This window comes from Lethenteron reissneri, chromosome 26, assembly GCF_015708825.2.
Source record: "Lethenteron reissneri isolate LAM-NWPU_2019-01 chromosome 26, ASM1570882v1, whole genome shotgun sequence".
In the NCBI taxonomy this organism is placed as follows: Eukaryota; Metazoa; Chordata; class Hyperoartia; order Petromyzontiformes; family Petromyzontidae; genus Lethenteron; species Lethenteron reissneri.
Genome location: NC_083804.1, coordinates 19,123,059 through 19,140,186, shown reverse-complemented (window position 1 = coordinate 19,140,186; position 17,128 = coordinate 19,123,059). Strand labels below are relative to the sequence as shown.

Genomic DNA, 17,128 nt, shown 5'->3' with positions numbered 1-17,128 from the left:
ATAGGCACGTGTGTGCTAGGCCATTGCTCGAAACGTCGCCTATTACAGGATATACTTTTCCTTTGTGTTGTATTGTACCGCTTTTTCTTCTATTTCTTCTGTGAATGCGTTTTTTTCCTTCCACGAATTTCTATTTGCTAAACTGCTGTACAAGAACACGGTATTGCTTTTGACATTTAAGAGACCCAGGTGTTCTCTTGCAAATTAGACTTCGTTGTGGCCTCTGCAAGAGGTCCCCCACCTGGCAAAACAAACCCAACTTTAAACTTCAACCCACAATCGATTAAATTCGTTACTCGCTTCCCTGTCGGTGGAATATCGAGAAATCGAATAGTTCATTGAACCTATCGATTCGATTCCCCCCACCCCCCCCCCTATAAAAAAGAATCGATTCCTATCGTGGCGTGTCAGCTGATCGCGCGCACACACACGCGGAAGTTCCGTCAGTGGGTCTCTCCACGGTAAAGAATCAACGTAGAGCGGCGCATTTCAGTTCCTACAAAACCCCCACACAGCCTCTTGACGAGTGAAGGATGTCATCAGCATTTATTTAACAAACTGGAACGGTTACTACTACAACAAAGATCCCCCGTATAGCCTTAACAGACTGTAGGGGCAAGTGCTGTTAGCGAGCACCTATGAAGGCCGGAACGGTACACGAGGGGGTGGGTGGCCAGCACCACGCCCGACCGCCTTTGTCTCCCCAGTGGCGATCCTTTTACACGCCGCGCCAGGTACTCATTTTAGGCTGAGTCGACCTCGGGAAAGCCCAGAACCGGTTCAGATAATCATCACTGGTGTTGGGTCGTGAGTGGGAATCGAACTCGGCTGGCCGGGTTTGTAGTGCTAACCGCTGCACCACCGCTCCCTCCACACAGGATCCCATCAGCAGCGGTCGTGTCTGCTTGCGTTAATGCTGCCGAATCACCAGACGTTACAGGGAAGGCATCTCTTAAGATATGGGTCCTAATTCGGCCCGAAAATAAATAGAACAGAGCACAACAAATTATTCCGGAATAGATCCACCAAACTTGTGATTATATTCTGGAATGACACCCATTGTATGATCGGTATCACAGCATAATCATGAGCGTCGTTCAGAATATAAGTAACAAAATAATCAGACAATAAGCCTCGTTCAATGTCCCGCCACATTCAAAAGTAATTATTAGTTTGTGTTATGTATTCGTTTTCCGTCTAACTTGGGTCCTTCTGGATGTTGATGATTGGGCAACGAAAGCCTGATGAACACTGAATTTCAAAACCGGTCCAGACATTGCTTGTTAAAATGCACTAACAGATTGTGTGCATGCTCAAAATACGTGCATATATTTAAGATGTTGTGTTCATATTGTTTGTTGCGGTTGCACCCGACTTAAAAACCGCATGACTCACAGGGCTATACTGTACCGAATAGATGAAACTAGATATGTGAAGGCGTCTGCATTTTTTATTGGAGGCGACGTCTCCAGATAACCCAGGCGGCACGGCAGACATTGCCCGACCCTTAACGTTTCTCATGTTTACATTTATAAACAGGAGGGGAAAGGGTGGGTCGTGGTGCCGCAGTGTTTAACGCACGATCAATCATAAAAGAATAAAGTAATTCTGGTTCATCGGTCCCGCTCCATTTTCAATCGCCGTCAAGACTCGGTATTTATCGTCTGCCGTGCTACAGCCGTGTCATTCCCAACATCCCCCCCCGTTTCTCAGGGAACGTGGACATGACCTTTGTTGTGCACGCGTCACTGGGCTTCAACGGTTTAAGTTCAATTATTTATCAACAAGGTTATGGCATCACATGTAACGTCTCATTACACATGGCACATAAAAAAAATATCATTTTCTAAAGTTTAAGGTCGAGTGTCCCTGGGACCAGGTCTGCCTTGCCTGGTTCCCCTGCGTGCGTTTTTTTTCCAGAAACTCAAGCTCAAAAATAAATCATGAAAGCAGTGGGCCACACATTAAAAAAAAATCTTCAAAAAGACTTCAAATTCAATAGGGTTTCTTAAATAAAACACATTATAAATAACTAGTACACAAAGCTCGAACACATTTCTAATATTAACATCAACAAAATGTACAGTCAAGTTTCAATTAAAAAAATCAAGTGAGAGTATGATGACAGATCTGCAAATGTCAATTGTGCAGCAGAGGAATGAATACAGCTCCAAGTCGACATAAAACGTGTCATTTAGTCACATAATGCACTTGATCTTGGTTTGAAGTTGATTGGATATAAGGAATATTCTAGTCATGGTGTGTGGATTATGAAAGTGTTTCAACAGAAAAGTGTGTCGCCTTAAGAGTTTCAAATGTTACAGCCATACATGTCACGTGAAACATATCTAGCAACACGATTGTAAATCAGGTTCGAAAGCCAGTTTTATCAGGGAGAAGAAGAGTTATTTTTCAAGGGAAACAACATTTTTATCTTGTTTTGAAGATTCTATGAGATTGGTTGCTGTGGCTGGTAGTTTCTGATATTTTCACTTAAATATTAGTCTCTTTAAGTCAACTATAATTAATGACAAATCCAAACATAAATATAAGAGACCGAGATGGCAGAATTCATGCCCCAGATTCTCCAACAGACATGCCTGCCTATGTTAAAGATAATCATGAGCCATTGTGACCATTCTCCCACTCCTCACCACGCCAATCTCTCTTCTTCTGGTGCCTTAACCTGTGCAAGGGACGAGAGAGAGAGACACACGTGGCAGCAATGATATAATGGTGTGTACATTTTGATGTCAATGATATAGATGGTGTCAGTGATTATGTTGATTAAATATATGGTATTGATTGCATCAATGACATTGGTGGTATTAATGGTGGAGGCAATGTTTGTGATGGTGTTGATGCTTTCATCACTGATGGTGTTTACTGTTGTAATTGATGGTGTTGATGGTGTTGATATTGTTGGAGATGTTGTCAATAATGGTGATGAAGTTGCTCATGATTGAATTGCTGTTTTTGTCAGTGATGGTGTTGATGTTTTTGATGATGGTGTTGATGTTTTTGATGATGGTGTTGGTGGTGTTGATGTGTCGGTGATGGTGTTGATTTTGTTTATTGTGCTGATTAAGCTGGCGATGGTGTTGATGATGTAGATGTTGTTGGTGATGGTGTGGATGGTGTTGATGTTGGTATTGTGGGTGATGGTGTTGATGGTTTGGATATTGTTCGTGGTGTGGATGCCATTGTTGGCGATGGTGCTGATGTTGTGGGAGATGGTGTTATTGGTGTTGATGTTGTTGGTGATGTTACCGCTGGGGGCCACGCCTGCCCGTGTTCCAGGCATTGCTGAATTGCGGGAGCCACGCGGGATCACTGGCGGCGGCCAAGCGGTCAAACGTGGCCCCGACACGGCCGGGAGGGAGAGGCGTCTGGCGTGACTGAGCACCTGGGTAGACACACACACCAACATACGCTATCAGATATACACACACACACACATAACCACACATACCACAACCTGTATGTACATACAATTTTATATATAGACAAATATATTTGCACATAAACAAAGCTGGAAATATAGTTTTAAATACAATGGAGGTTTCTCTTTTCAGCTGTACAAATAAAATGGGCAAGATCAAGTTTATTTTAGTTAACCAGGTGAGAACTCAAGAGACCAGGAAAGTCTCATTGGCAAAAGTGAATAACAAAAGCAAAACAATTTAGAGTAAATAATGAAAATACAACGAGCAAGGTGAAAATGATACAGCCACATGAAAACAATGAAGTGCAATAGGCTAGCAAAAGAGAGGGTATAATATCTTGATTTGAAGCTTTCGTGACTGCAGGAATCCATACTCTTTGGTTCTTTCGGTAAAGTCACGTAGGTAGAAAAAATAATAGATCACGACGTTTTGATCGCCACACAAGCAATTGTCTTCCTCTCTCTCTCCCACCTACCTACATGACTTTACCGAAAGAACCAAGGAGTGTGGGTATAATAATTGAATTACATGGGAAAAACCGAGGGGCACTCCTCGAAAAAGATGGAGTGCAATGTGCAGTAAGTAGAAGATCGTGGCGAGAACTCAAGAGTGGTAGGTCAATGTGGAAAAGCTATGCACGCTGACCAATCCAGTGACATGCTCAAGCGGAGGAAGAAGATGACTTAAAGTTTGTTTAAAATTTTAAGCTTTTCCATTTGTTTCATTCGTCAGACGAAATTTCTCAAGGGTTCATTCTCAGCTTTGGATTATATTGCACTAACTGGCACCTAATGTTGTTTATTGGTTAAGTCAGCTCAACTATCACTCACGGTGATGGAGGAAGGCCTCATATGAAGGCCCGATGACAGGTGCCTTCCCATTCCTTTGTTCTTTGGTGTCACCATCGCCGCCACCATCACCGCCATTTGTGCCACCACCATCGTCATCCATTAGCCAAGGAGGCGTTGCACCTATTGAGGAAAAAAAAACAATTAATGTCGTAATTAAAACATATTTACGTACCTAAACAGGCTTAACAGATCACCAAGCCTCTTTATCAGGACAGGCCTACTAGGTAAGTTTGCTCAAACACTTGCTGAGTAATGTTTTGCTTTACATTGGAGGACAGGACTCATGTGCCAAGCAGATACTAACACACTTAGGAAGTGACACTCAAGAATCCACAAATATTGGTGAGAAATCTTCTTGGTCAACTACCAGCACCCTAGTTGCCTCGATGTGTTCTCTGGAAGCTGAGAATGGCAAAAGGGGCAATGAACCAGCACAACTAAGTCTTGAGTTCAATTCCTGGAGCTGGGAGCCACTTGCTTAGACATGTAACAATGTGTGAATGCAGAGTAATAATTATGCATATAGTCATGATTGATGCACTAATAAGAGTGTGACAACAAAATATATATTCATGTTAAACGCAACATTGCATTTAGGGCTAATCCAGTAACACAATTATACAAATGAGACAAAGCGATTGGAAACAATACAAGCATGGTAAAAACAAGATAAAAACAATTATTGAACCAAATCAAGACAACGAATTGTGATAATGTATCCAAGTACTAATGGCAGCGAGTGAATGCATGTGTATTTTTATAGTAAAATCGCAAAATGGCCGCATTATGATCCTGGTTTCAAACCCTGGAACTGAATATAACTGTCCAGACGCTAACCGTAAGAGTGGGACATGCTAGCGTAAACATTGTAAACAAAACTAGGATATAACAATACAATCACAATGCAAGAGATATGTCACCTGTATGGATGTTTCCCCTGGGCTTCTCAACCACCTGTCAATAGCAACAACAACAACACATGTAAATCTTCCATCTGGTGTGCTGTGCATACATCCTGGAGCCTAGTTTACTGTTAATGTAGACTTTAGTACAAAGGTAAATATGGATATTGTTGAAAGGCATGGAAGCATCCAGTCATTACTTACAGATACAACACGCAGGGCAGGAAAACATAGTGGTCCGTACCCAGACAATTGGGCAAGATAATGTCTAACCGCCAAGGATAAGAACCTGCTGCATAGGCAAGATCTCTTCACCTCAAAAAAAAACCAGAGATAAAGAAAACAAAAATGAAAACATACAATGGCAGGAGAGAAAAAAAGCCAGCGCAGAGAAAATAGGGAGGCAAAACCCCGCCCTCTCTTTTCGGTGCGAGTTGAGGCGGGACGGCCCTTAATATGATCTCAAGACGGCCCCCGATTGATACCCAGAGCCAGGCCCTACAAAAAAACAGACTCTAGTCGGGTCTGCTGCGTGTACAGCCTGTAATCAGGTCTGCTCTGTAGAGCCCGCTGTTTGGTTGGTTGAGGTGCCAGGAAGTCGGTGTCGAACACAATTCCCCATACCTTGTGGACATGAGTGGACATGGGTCCTGGAGAATCTGATGCGTGCAATTCAGACTGTGCACTGCACAGATATCCAGGCCATGGGGAAGACAAAAGACACATACAAATATGGCTCATAGTGGCACACAAAGGCAAGGGCCTTATCAATAACAATTATTGCAAGCAGAGGTGAAGAAGTCACTTATCAAGGCTGGTCAGTGGGTTAACCAGATGATCAGCCAGCGACCAGGCAGGCAATCAAGCAGACAGCCAACATTCATTAACACAAATTAATAAGGTAAGTGCTTTTTATCCATATCTCATACTGCATTTCAAAGTCCTAGGCCAACAGACATAAGCATACAATTTCAAGCTCATTTGAGACAGTCCAGAAAACATAACCATGGCAGCTTTTTACGAGAGCTGTTTGCGTTTTGTGTTCCATCATATTTTCAAAGGCATACTGACAACGTTCAGAACCAACCCATGGCTGCAGCCAGAGTAATGAGCCTTTTGCCTCATTTCTAAGCCCGACGGGAACCATACTGGCCAGGTGCCAGCTCCGAGCTGGACCAGGAAGCCAGCCTGCACACAGCAGCTGAAACGGACACAACTAATCCCATGGAGTTCTAAAGCTGGCTGGTGAGATCCCTTATTTTGACAAATTACACATTTTTACTCGGGCAGATCCAGGAACCGGTCGTGACATCACGTGTATGGGAGATTTCCTTTGCCATGACGTTATGATGTTCCTTGCTTAGTTAAACTTCCTGGTTGTGTTTTGTTAAGAACGTATGGCTGAATATTACAAATCAAAATAGATTTTAAATTAAACTAGTTTAATGTTACCAATGTTGTAGCGTGGTTGTGTAAATGGTTATCACACTTCTCAACAAACCCAACAACCTGAGTTCAACTTCCGGCTACCATTTACTATCACTGGTTAGTGAACTCATCCTGGGAACCCTTTAACTAACCAAACAATCAACCCCTATGACAGATGGCAAGGGGAGTACTTCATATATGAGTGAACTAACGTGGCTGTAAAAAAATAGCGTTTTTGTATTGGCTTAATGTTTAGCATTAAGATTGATTTCATTGCTAAATGTCAATCATGAAAATGTAGCTTCATTATGTTCTCATTTGGCTTTAAAAAGTCTGCTTTGACGAAACATACCAATCTTGGACCCTCCTGAAAATAATTCTTTAGACTCAGTGAGACTTTCCTGGGTAAATAAACTACGTATCAAGAGGGAGTCTGAGCATACCTGGGATCCATTGAACTCAGTGGAGTCACTCCTGGCCAGTCCTGTAACAAACACAAATACATTTACATCCACGCCACTAACACATATATGTATAATACATGCACTCAATACACAAGCAAACTCTTAAACCACCACATCGTCAGAAACCTCGTTGCTGTTCTGCCTCCTAAACACTTCCCTAATAGCCCAGCAGGTGGACATCTCATACACATTACCAGTATCATGGTCAGAGCCGATTCAACAATTTTCAGCCACCAACAGCCCGTGGCTCAAGAGTGGTTCAGCTGAAGGTGTGAAGTACCACTACCACCACAAAGGAGACTTGGTAAATGAGCTTGCATCCAGCTCAGTAAAGTCAATTTTGTTAAGGAAGGCACTGGCGTTGCTTACAGGGCGTTTGGTGAAAGTTTACATGTGTAAAGGAGCTCCGTTGAGACGTTCATAAATATTCGATATTTCTTCTCGTACGAGGACTACTCCAGTGGAGCCACCAACTCGTCTTCAGCCCATCTAGCGCCCCAACCTCGGCGACGCTCCATTTTTAAATCCTTTATATATTAAGTTCGCTTGCTTGCTTAGGACCGTGCAAATCTTCCGGTCGTTTTTTAACCCACTTCCCGTGATCCAATCGAGCTGACATTTTGCACACAGAGTCGTTGTGCGTGACAATGCATTTTCGTGAAAAAAAAATTCAAAAATTTTACACTGTTTAGGGAAATTTTTTTAAATATTTAATTACCAATTGTTTAATGCTGCCAGACAATCATCTGACCCATAGGTGGCAGCCATCTCAAGCCAGAGGACGAGAGGACTCTAGCTGCCCCGATGCCACGCATATAAAGGATTTATAGTGAAAAACTTTGTTTTTACGGGTTATACTTGTTATATCTCTCTCCCGACCCCTAATTACCTACCACCGGTCGCCTCTTTCTACAGTGCCTTTCTCTCCGGATGTTAGATATCCAGTCACCTGTGTTTACAACGTGTTGTATTTTATAACTTCCCTATACAGTCCCCTACAGTATTTCATCAATTTCCTGTGTAGTCCCCTATACATGTGAACCCAACAGTTACCTCGCTCAGCGATGACATCAGCTCCTGTCTCTTCTTTTCTTGCTGCCTGATTAATTCAGCCTCCTGAAAAATAAAATATCCATCCTCTTCAGCCCTATACACTTTGTAGGACAAGGGCTGTTAAGAGATTCCCTATTATGGCCACAAGGGGGTGGTAAGAGGCAGGACCATGTACACTCAGTGCTGATGTTTATGAGCCGACTATTGCACCAGGTATTTATTTTAGTATGAGTTTACCTAGGGCAGGTACTGATCAGCTTTAGATATAACACACACATTTACAGCACCAACGTTTTGGAACAACCTTGTTTCTGACATTAACATAATAAATCTTCCTTCAAAAACATTTTGCAGCAGAAGATTAGTGCCAGATACAGCCACATTTGCCAAACTGATTTGTAACTTTGAACCTTACCCATGTATCGATAGTTAAATTTTAACGTGCAATTTAATTAAAGGAATGTGTGTTGTCTTGGTGTGGTCTCGGACTATTTTTGTTTTTCTGCCATGCTCAAGCTTGCATTTGGTGTTGACAAATTGGAATTTATATTCTTGTGGAATTTTTACTTTTAATAATACATATCTATTTTACACTCATTCGCCTTTGTATTTTTTGTTGATGTAACTCGCTGACTCGCCCCGACTGGGCGTCTTTGAAAAAAAGAGCTGCATAGCTCATCAGATTCTTCCAGGATAAATAAAGTTTCTGATTCCGATCAACAGATATAATCAAATGAATATACCATTCATACAGCGACAAACACAGGTACATTTCCACAAACTTAATTTAACTAATGAAGTTAATGATATAATTAATGTCTGCCCAATTCTACAACACCTGGTATTCCCAGGCAGTTTGCCAACCAAGTACTAAGCACTCAATTCTGCTTAGCTTACAAGTTCTGGCAATATTGGGCACATTTAGGGTGCTTTGGTCATGGGACAAATCACCCTGTTTGTGTTGATTGTATGTATTTATATTACTGTACCTCTTTGAGAAGTCTCTCCTCTTCCTCTTCGAAGGCAGACAGAGCTAAACCCGCAGCCGTTAGGAACCTGAATTCAGACATCCAGCTTAACATCCCTCCCCACAGACGACACGCTCAGAAGTGTTTACCACGACGCTTAACAACGCAAAAAAACTATCACCACTTACAGGCCACTTGCACTACCGCTAGACCACCAGCACGACCTCTAGAGCCACCCAGCACTACTGCTGGATCACCAGCACTACCGCTAGACTACCCAGCACTACCACAGGACCGCCAGCACTACCTATAGAACTTCCCAGCACTACTGCTGAATCACCAGCACTACCGCTAGACTACCCAGCACTACCACAGGACCACCAGCACGACCTCTAGAACCACCCAGCACTACTGCTGGATCACCAGCACTACCGCTAGACTACCCAGCACTACCACAGGACCACCAGCACTACCTCTAGAACCACCCAGCACTACTGCTGAATTACCAGCACTACCGCTAGACCACCAGCACTACCACTGGACTACCCAGCACTACCACTGGACTACCCAGCACTACCACTGGACCACCAGCACTACCACTAAACCACCCAACACTACCGCTAGACCACCAGGACTACTGGTAGACCACCCAGCACTACTTTTTGACCACCCTGTGTTAGATCTAGACCACCAAGCACACTTTTTATATCACTTAATGCTACCTCTAGACTACCCAATATCACTAGATCATCCAGTGATTCGTCTTAACCAGTCAGGTGAAGGAATCGTACTTATTACACTGCATGGGGGTGATGAGGTAGTTTTTCTTTAGTCCTTGATCCAGGTGATTTTCCTTCCAGTAACGGTGGATGCTCCGCTCATGATCTGGGCTGTGTCAGGAAAGGCGTGACCAAACCACAAACATTCACCTGTTAATAAGCAGCGTCTCTTCCAGAAAAGCAACAGCAAGCCAGACATAGTGACATTATAGCTTGCGTAATGTCACTACGTCTGGCAAAAATCATTACACTTCCATTTGCATTATTGTAGTTTCATATTTAGAGCCTGTAATATACAAAGGGTCACACTGATATGTTTATGATTCTTAATGTTACATGTTTAAGCCAGAAACTCATACACCAGTATGAACAGCATAAAAACTGTGGAAAACAACTTTACATTAGAACATACACACACCTAAAAATATTCATTCATCAAAAGCTGCTATTTAACACAAAATGAGAGTGACAACACCAATGTGCCAAATCCCACGTGACAGGTGCCAGTTTGCAATGCCACCCCCTCCCAGTTTTCCTTGCCTCTTGTGCCTTAGTGTGCCTTGTCAAACTCGATCAGGTGTTGCAGGGTGTTATGTTCTATTGTATCTCCGTGTCCCCTGTGTTCCTACAGTACGCTCCCAATTTTGTCTGTGTGTTTCCCCATGCATGTAATTATTGTCTCCCTGTGTCTTCATGTCCCACCTGTTCAAGTGATAAACAATATGTGCGTGTCCCTTTGTCCTTGTCCCCCCTGTGTATTCACACACGTCTGTGTACTCGTGTATTTTTTACTTGTCTTATGTCCACTTGACCAGGTGCTGCGCAGTGTGCTTCAGTGTGCCCCATATGCCCCTGTGTGTTCCTGTGTCTTCATGTCCCCCCCTTTGTCTCCAAGTCTCCATGTCCTACCTGGCAAGGTGCTGCACGGTGCCCGCCAGTGCCACCACGAGTCTCCCATCCCGTGCGTGCATGCGGGCACTGGTACGGCACATCGGGCACCAGAACGCACGGTCGCCCTCGTCTCCCTGACCCTTATCTCCCTCAGCCGCCCCTCCCGGCTGCACAGTAAACACGCGAGGCGTTGGCAGCTCACGGACAGCAAGTTCCACCTGTACACGAGCAGCACCAAGGGAGGGTATGGACATGAGTATTTAAACGTGCATTCGTTTGGTAATGGATTATAAAGAGCAGAGCGAGTCAGTGTGAGTCAATGTGAATCAGTCACTCGACGTGTTAGCAATCGTGAGTGTAATTCTGCGACTGTTTGACCGAGTTCCTCCTGCCTTTGCACGCAGGCGGCTCATCTCTGTGTGCACATGGCGCGCGTGTGCGCGCGTGAAGGAGTGCGCGCGGCCCTCCAGGGCGCTCCGCCGACACGTGGCGCAGCGCGGGGTCTCCAGCGCCTCCTCCTCTTGGCTCATGCTCGCAGTCGTGCGGGGTTCAGACCCCGCTGATGGAGACTCTAACACGGCGACAATGAACGAACACACCATGAGCAGTTAACACGAGACACATACACGGAGTAGTTAACACACGATACGCACACACTGAGAAGTAAACAAAGACACAGGACAAACACACACACCCCCCCCCCTGAGACGTTAACACACACACAAACAGGTCACATACACACCGATTTTAATCTAACACAGCGGTCTATAAACTTTAACACACACTATACTAAATCCTCGCAAATGTTTATTTCCAGCGGTTTAAACAAATACTTTAACATGCGTTTAATCATACCGTTCTGCAATACTAATTATACGTAAACAGATCATTAAATAAACTCATTTCAAATAGAACATTACTACAGACACTGTAATCATTAATAGGAGTGCTCTCACACAAACGCGTTCACACATAATTGTACCTGACCACACACGCTAGCACAATTGCATTCTTAGTGTTAGGTTAGCAAACCCGTCAACCCTTACCAGTGGCGACCTTATAACAGACCAATTCAGACCGTATTGGTCACCCCGTGCCCTTATAAATATCAACGTTCATCCTACAAAGTCCCATCACAGGGGAGAAACACAAAGACATTGAATAGTTTTAGCCCGTATTGGACCTGAAAACTCAAATTCCCCTGTACAACAATACGGGGTTTACAGGTATGGGTTCGGCGCAAGGCACAGACACTTAAAAGCAGACTAATATTAACAGTTGCAGACATCAGCTAATACATTTAAACACAAGGACATGTTAAAACGTCTCAATGTTAGCGCACAGTCTAGAACAACAATCTCCAATTAACGCGAAGGCTTTCGCGACCACAATAATCCACAAGAGGTGTTTTTGGGTCAGATCGCGTAAATTTGCGTCGTTAAACCCACACTTATATTGACGCGATGTAAGCCAAAACAACTATATTATGAACAAACTGAGATGTTTATCACACAAACTCAAATATTTAACTTTAACGTTGTAGCTCAGGCGCGGCCTAACTAGTCCACTAGGCCCGAGGCGCTAGTCGAACGAAGCTGGGTTACCCTAAATTCAGTTTTACGCGATAATTTAAAGAATAATCATTTACACTTCAGTACATTACCACGTGGCGTTGAACCTCTGCTTCTCGTTCAATCCCTTTTTGTAAATGTGCGATGTTTGTATGTGTCGTGTGGTAAGTTGTTTTGTAAACACGCTCGGCTCACGGAAGCAAGCCGCGATCCCACCGCGCGCAGATTCGCGTCTCCCGCATCCCCCCCCCAACCTCCCCCCCAACCCCCCCCACTCTCCCCCCCAACCCCCCCCCCAACCCGCCACCCCGAACCCAACCCCCCACTCACGCCCCCAACCCCCCACACCCCCTCCAACCCCCCCCAACCCCCCCGCAACCCCCCACTCCCGCCCCCAACCCTCCACTCCCGCCCCCAACCCCCCACTCTCCCCCAACCCCCCACTCCCCCCCCCAACCCCCCACTCCCCCTCACTCCCCCCCCAACCCCCCACTCCCCCCCCCAACCCCCCACTCCCCCTCACTCCCGCCCCCAACCCCCACTCTCCCCCCCAACCCCCCACTCCCCCCCCCAACCCCCCACTCCCCCTCACTCCCCCCCCCCCAACCCCCCACTCCCCCCCAACCCCCCACTCTCCCCCCCAACCCTCCACTCCCGCCCCCAACCCCCCACTCTCCCCCCCAAACCCCCCACTCTCCCCCCCAACCCCCCACTCTCCCCCCCAACCCCCCACTCCCCCCCCCAACCCCCCACTCCCCCTCACTCCCCCCCCAACCCCCCACTCCCCCCCAACCCCCCACTCTCCCCCCCAACCCCCCACTCCCCCCCCCAACCCCCCACTCCCCCTCACTCCCCCCCCCAACCCCCCACTCCCCCCCAACCCCCCACTCTCCCCCCCAACCCCCCACTCTCCCCCCCAACCCCCCACTCTCCCCCCCAACCCTCCACTCCCGCCCCCAACCCCCCCACTCTCCCCCCCAACCCCCCACTCTCCCCCCCAACCCCCCACTCCCCCCCCCAACCCCCCACTCCCCCTCACTCCCCCCCCCCAACCCCCCACTCCCCCCCAACCCCCCACTCTCCCCCCCAACCCCCCACTCTCCCCCCCCAAACCCCCCACTCTCCCCCCCAACCCTCCACTCCCCGCCCCAACCCCCCACTCTCCCCCCCAACCCCCCACTCTCCCCCCCAACCCCCCACTCCCCCCCCCAACCCCCCACTCCCCCTCACTCCCCTTCCCAACCCCCCACTCCCCCCCAACCCCCCACTCTCCCCCCCAACCCCCCACTCTCCCCCCCAACCCTCCACTCCCGCCCCCAACCCCCCACTCTCCCCCCCAACCCCCCACTCTCCCCCCCAACCCCCCACTCTCCCCCCCAACCCCCCACTCCCGCCCCCAACCCCCCACTCTCCCCCCCAACCCCCCACTCTCGCCCCCAACCCCCCACTCCCGCCCCCAACCCTCCACTCTCCCCCCCAACCCCCCACTCTCCCCCCCAACGCCCCACTCTCCCCCCCAACGCCCCACTCCCCCCCCAACGCCCCACTCCCCCCCAACGCCCCACTCTCCCCCCCAACCCCCCACTCTCCCCCCCAACCCCCCACTCTCCCCCCAACCCCCCCACTCCCCCTCACTCCCCCCCCCAACCCCCCACTCCCCCCCAACCCCCCACTCTCCCCCCCAACCCCCCACTCTCCCCCCCAACCCCCCACTCTCCCCCCCAACCCCCCACTCTCCCCCCCAACCCCCCACTCTCCCCCCCAACCCCCCACTCTCCCCCCCAACCCCCCACTCTCCCCCCCAACCCCCCACTCCCCCCCAACCCCCCACTCTCCCCCCCAACCCCCCACTCTCCCCCCCAACCCCCCACTCTCCCCCCCAACCCCTCACTCTCCCCCCCAACCCCCCACTCTCCCCCCTAACCCCCCACTCTCCCCCCAACCCCCCACTCCCGCCCCCAACCCCCCACTCTCCCCCCAACCCCCCACTCTCCCCCCAACCCCCCACTCCCGCCCCCAACCCCCCACTCTCCCCCCCAACCCCCCACTCTCCCCCCAACCCCCCACTCTCCCCCCCAACCCCCCACTCTCCCCCCAACCCCCCACTCCCGCCCCCAACCCTCCACTCTCCCCCCCAACCCCCCACTCTCCCCCCCCAACCCCCCACTCCCCCCCCAACCCCCCACTCCCGCCCCCAACCCCCCACTCTCCCCCCCAACCCCCACTCTCCCCCCCAACCCCCCACTCCCGCCCCCAACCCTCCACTCTCCCCCCCAACCCCCCACTCTCCCCCCAACCCCCCACTCTCCCCCCCAACCCCCCACTCTCCCCCCCCAACCCCCCACTCTCCCCCCCAACCCCCCACTCCCGCCCCCAACCCCCCACTCCCGCCCCCAACCCTCCACTCTCCCCCCCAACCCCCCACCCCCCCCAACCCCCCACTCCCGCCCCAACCCCCCACTCTCCCTCACTCCCCCCCCAACCCCCCACTCCCCCCAACCCCCACTCCCCCCCCAACCACCCACTCCCCCCCAACGCCCCACTCCCGCCCCCAACCCCCCACTCTCCCTCACTCCCGCCCCCAACCCCCCACTCCCCCCAACCCCCCACTCCCGCCCCCAACCCCCCACTCCCCCCAACCCCCCACTCTCCCCCCCAACCCCCCACTCTCCTCCCCAACCCCCCACTCCCCCCCAACCCCCCACTCTCCCCCCAACCCCCCACTCTCCCCCCAACCCCCCACTCCCCCCCAACCCCCCACTCCCCCCAACCCCCCACTCCCCCCCAACGCCCCACTCCCGCCCCCAACCCCCCACTCTCCCTCACTCCCCCCCCCAACCCCCACTACCCCCCAACCCCCCACTCCCCCCCAACCCCCCACTCCCCCCCAACGCCCCACTCCCGCCCCCAACCCCCCACTCTCCCTCACTCCCCCCCCCAACCCCCCACTCCCCCCAACCCCCCACTCCCCCCCAACCCCCCACTCCCCCCCAACGCCCCACTCCCCCCCAACCCCCCACTCCCCCTCACTCCCCCCCCCAACCCCCCACTCCCCCCCCAACCCCCCAACCACCCCAACCCCCCACTCCCGCCCCCCAACCCCCCACTCTCCCTCACTCCCCCCCCCAACCCCCCACTCCCCCCAACCCCCCACTCCCCCCCAACCCCCCACTCCCCCCCAACGCCCCACTCCCGCCCCCAACCCCCCACTCCCCCTCACTCCCCCCCCCCAACCCCCCACTCCCCCCCCCAACCCCCCAACCACCCCAACCCCCCACTCTCCCCCCCAACCCCCCACTCCCGCCCCCAACCCCCCACTCCCGCCCCCAACCCCCCACTCCCGCCCCCAACCCCCCACTCTCCCCCCCAACCCCCCACTCTCCCCCCCAACCCCCCACTCCCCCCCAACCCCCCCACTCCCCCCCAACCTCCCCAACCCCCCACTCCCCCCCAATCCCCCCACCTCCCCGCTCCCCCCCCCCAATATTTAAAGAGCCGCAATGCTCGTGAACAGCGTCACGAAGCAGTCCTTGAAGAGGCCGCTCGCTGGTTGTCGACCCCTGCTGGTCTTGACTGACCATCAACAACCACCGTGTGACGTCACTCTCACTGCACAGCTGTGCCTCGGACGAGAGTTGCCAACTCTCCCTGATTGTAAGAAATTGTATACAGTACATTTAAAAAAAACATCTCCCAGGAATAGTTTCAGCTAAAATTGGCAACCATAGTCTCGATATAAAGCACACGAGGAACGCTGCAGGCTATCATTGCAGTCTGCCTCTTCATTGCTGCCAGGCCGTGGATATCACCCTCGCTGGCCCTGGCCAAGGGTGGCACAGTCGGGTTTTTATTAAATCCTTTATATTAAGTTCGCTTGCTTGCTTGCTTAGGACCGTGCAAATCTTTCGGTCGTTTTTTAACCCACTTCCCGTGATCCAATCGAGCTGACATTTTGCACACAGACTCGTTGTGCGTGACAATGAATTTTCGTGAAAATGTTTTTCCAAAATTTTACACTGTTTAGGGAAAAAAAACATTTATTTACCAATTGGTTAATGCTGGCACACAATCATCTGACCCATAGGTGGCAGCCATCTCAAGCCAGAGGACGAGAGGACTCTAGCCGCCACGCATATAAAGGATTTATAGTGACACAACTTTGTTTTTACGGGTTATACTTGTTTACAATCGGGGTTAATTGTCTTTTTATATTAAACCCAATCATCTGAGATTGGGAGAAATCCGGTTTAATTGATTCTAATTGCAGAACCGCACTGGCTCAACGATGGGCTTCATCCATTCCAAGCGAAGGAACTCACTGGCGCCCACGATTGTGGAGGAGAAGCTCCTCGTGTTCATCAAGACCAACCTGCCCGCCGCATTCTACGACTACCCCGTGCCCGACGGCCCCCCGAGTACGACAGCAGCACCGACGAGGAAGCAGCCTAAGCCTTGTATCAGAGTTTCGTATTCATTAAACCAGGTTTTAATTCCCCGAAATCGGGTTTAATTGTATTAAAGAAAAAAACCCGATGCCTGCCGCTACAAAAATCGGGTTTTTTCCACCCATTGCCCTGGCTGAGTGACCATTATTTCCGCACATTTTCCCCGTGCTTTGACTCCGTTAACCAGATCGCTGTCTAGACCCGTTTCTTTTCTTGCACTTGGCCACTCCCCAGGGATGCTGCAGTCTTCTGTCCACCTTACATGGAGTGTGCGAGTGGCCAAAAATCTCGTCGTCATCACGATCATCGGTGTCCACTGCACATTGATAA

The 17,128-nt window shown here is 50.0% G+C and overlaps 1 protein-coding gene and 1 pseudogene across 2 annotated transcripts; both read right to left on the bottom strand.

The window, feature by feature from the left end:
• Positions 1 to 551: 551 nt before the first annotated feature.
• On the bottom strand, positions 552 to 12,604 carry CENATAC (centrosomal AT-AC splicing factor). 2 transcript variants are annotated; one of them, XM_061560412.1, is made up of 12 exons: positions 12,446 to 12,604; positions 11,175 to 11,353; positions 10,801 to 11,000; positions 9,904 to 10,002; positions 9,134 to 9,200; positions 8,145 to 8,207; positions 7,071 to 7,111; positions 5,824 to 5,884; positions 5,218 to 5,251; positions 4,277 to 4,417; positions 3,271 to 3,406; positions 552 to 2,686 (listed from the first exon to the last, which is right to left on the bottom strand). In XM_061560412.1, exons 2-12 carry the CDS (start codon positions 11,310 to 11,312, stop codon positions 2,620 to 2,622), a joined length of 1,047 nt encoding a protein of 348 aa, XP_061416396.1. In that variant the 5' UTR covers positions 11,313 to 11,353; positions 12,446 to 12,604; the 3' UTR covers positions 552 to 2,619. The 2 variants fall into 2 exon arrangements, with proteins under 2 accessions (XP_061416396.1, XP_061416397.1); XM_061560413.1 differs by having other exon boundaries at positions 12,549 to 12,579.
• A 469-nt stretch (positions 12,605 to 13,073) lies between these two features.
• On the bottom strand, positions 13,074 to 15,815 carry LOC133347967 (uncharacterized PE-PGRS family protein PE_PGRS54-like; annotated as a pseudogene).
• Positions 15,816 to 17,128: the final 1,313 nt, after the last annotated feature.

What these genes read in the sequence shown, in the direction of transcription:
- CENATAC (XM_061560412.1), bottom strand. Translation starts at nt 11,312, where the DNA reads ATGAGCCAAGAGGAGGAGGCGCTGGAGACCCCGCGCTGCGCCACGTGT. An exon ending in AGGAGAGACTTCTCAAAGAG is followed by an intron (nt 8,208 to 9,133) that starts GTACAGTAATAT and finishes TTTATTTTTCAG; the next exon opens with GAGGCTGAATTAATCAGGCA. An exon ending in CAGGGGAAACATCCATACAG is followed by an intron (nt 4,418 to 5,217) that starts GTGACATATCTC and finishes TTTCCTCAATAG; the next exon opens with GTGCAACGCCTCCTTGGCTA.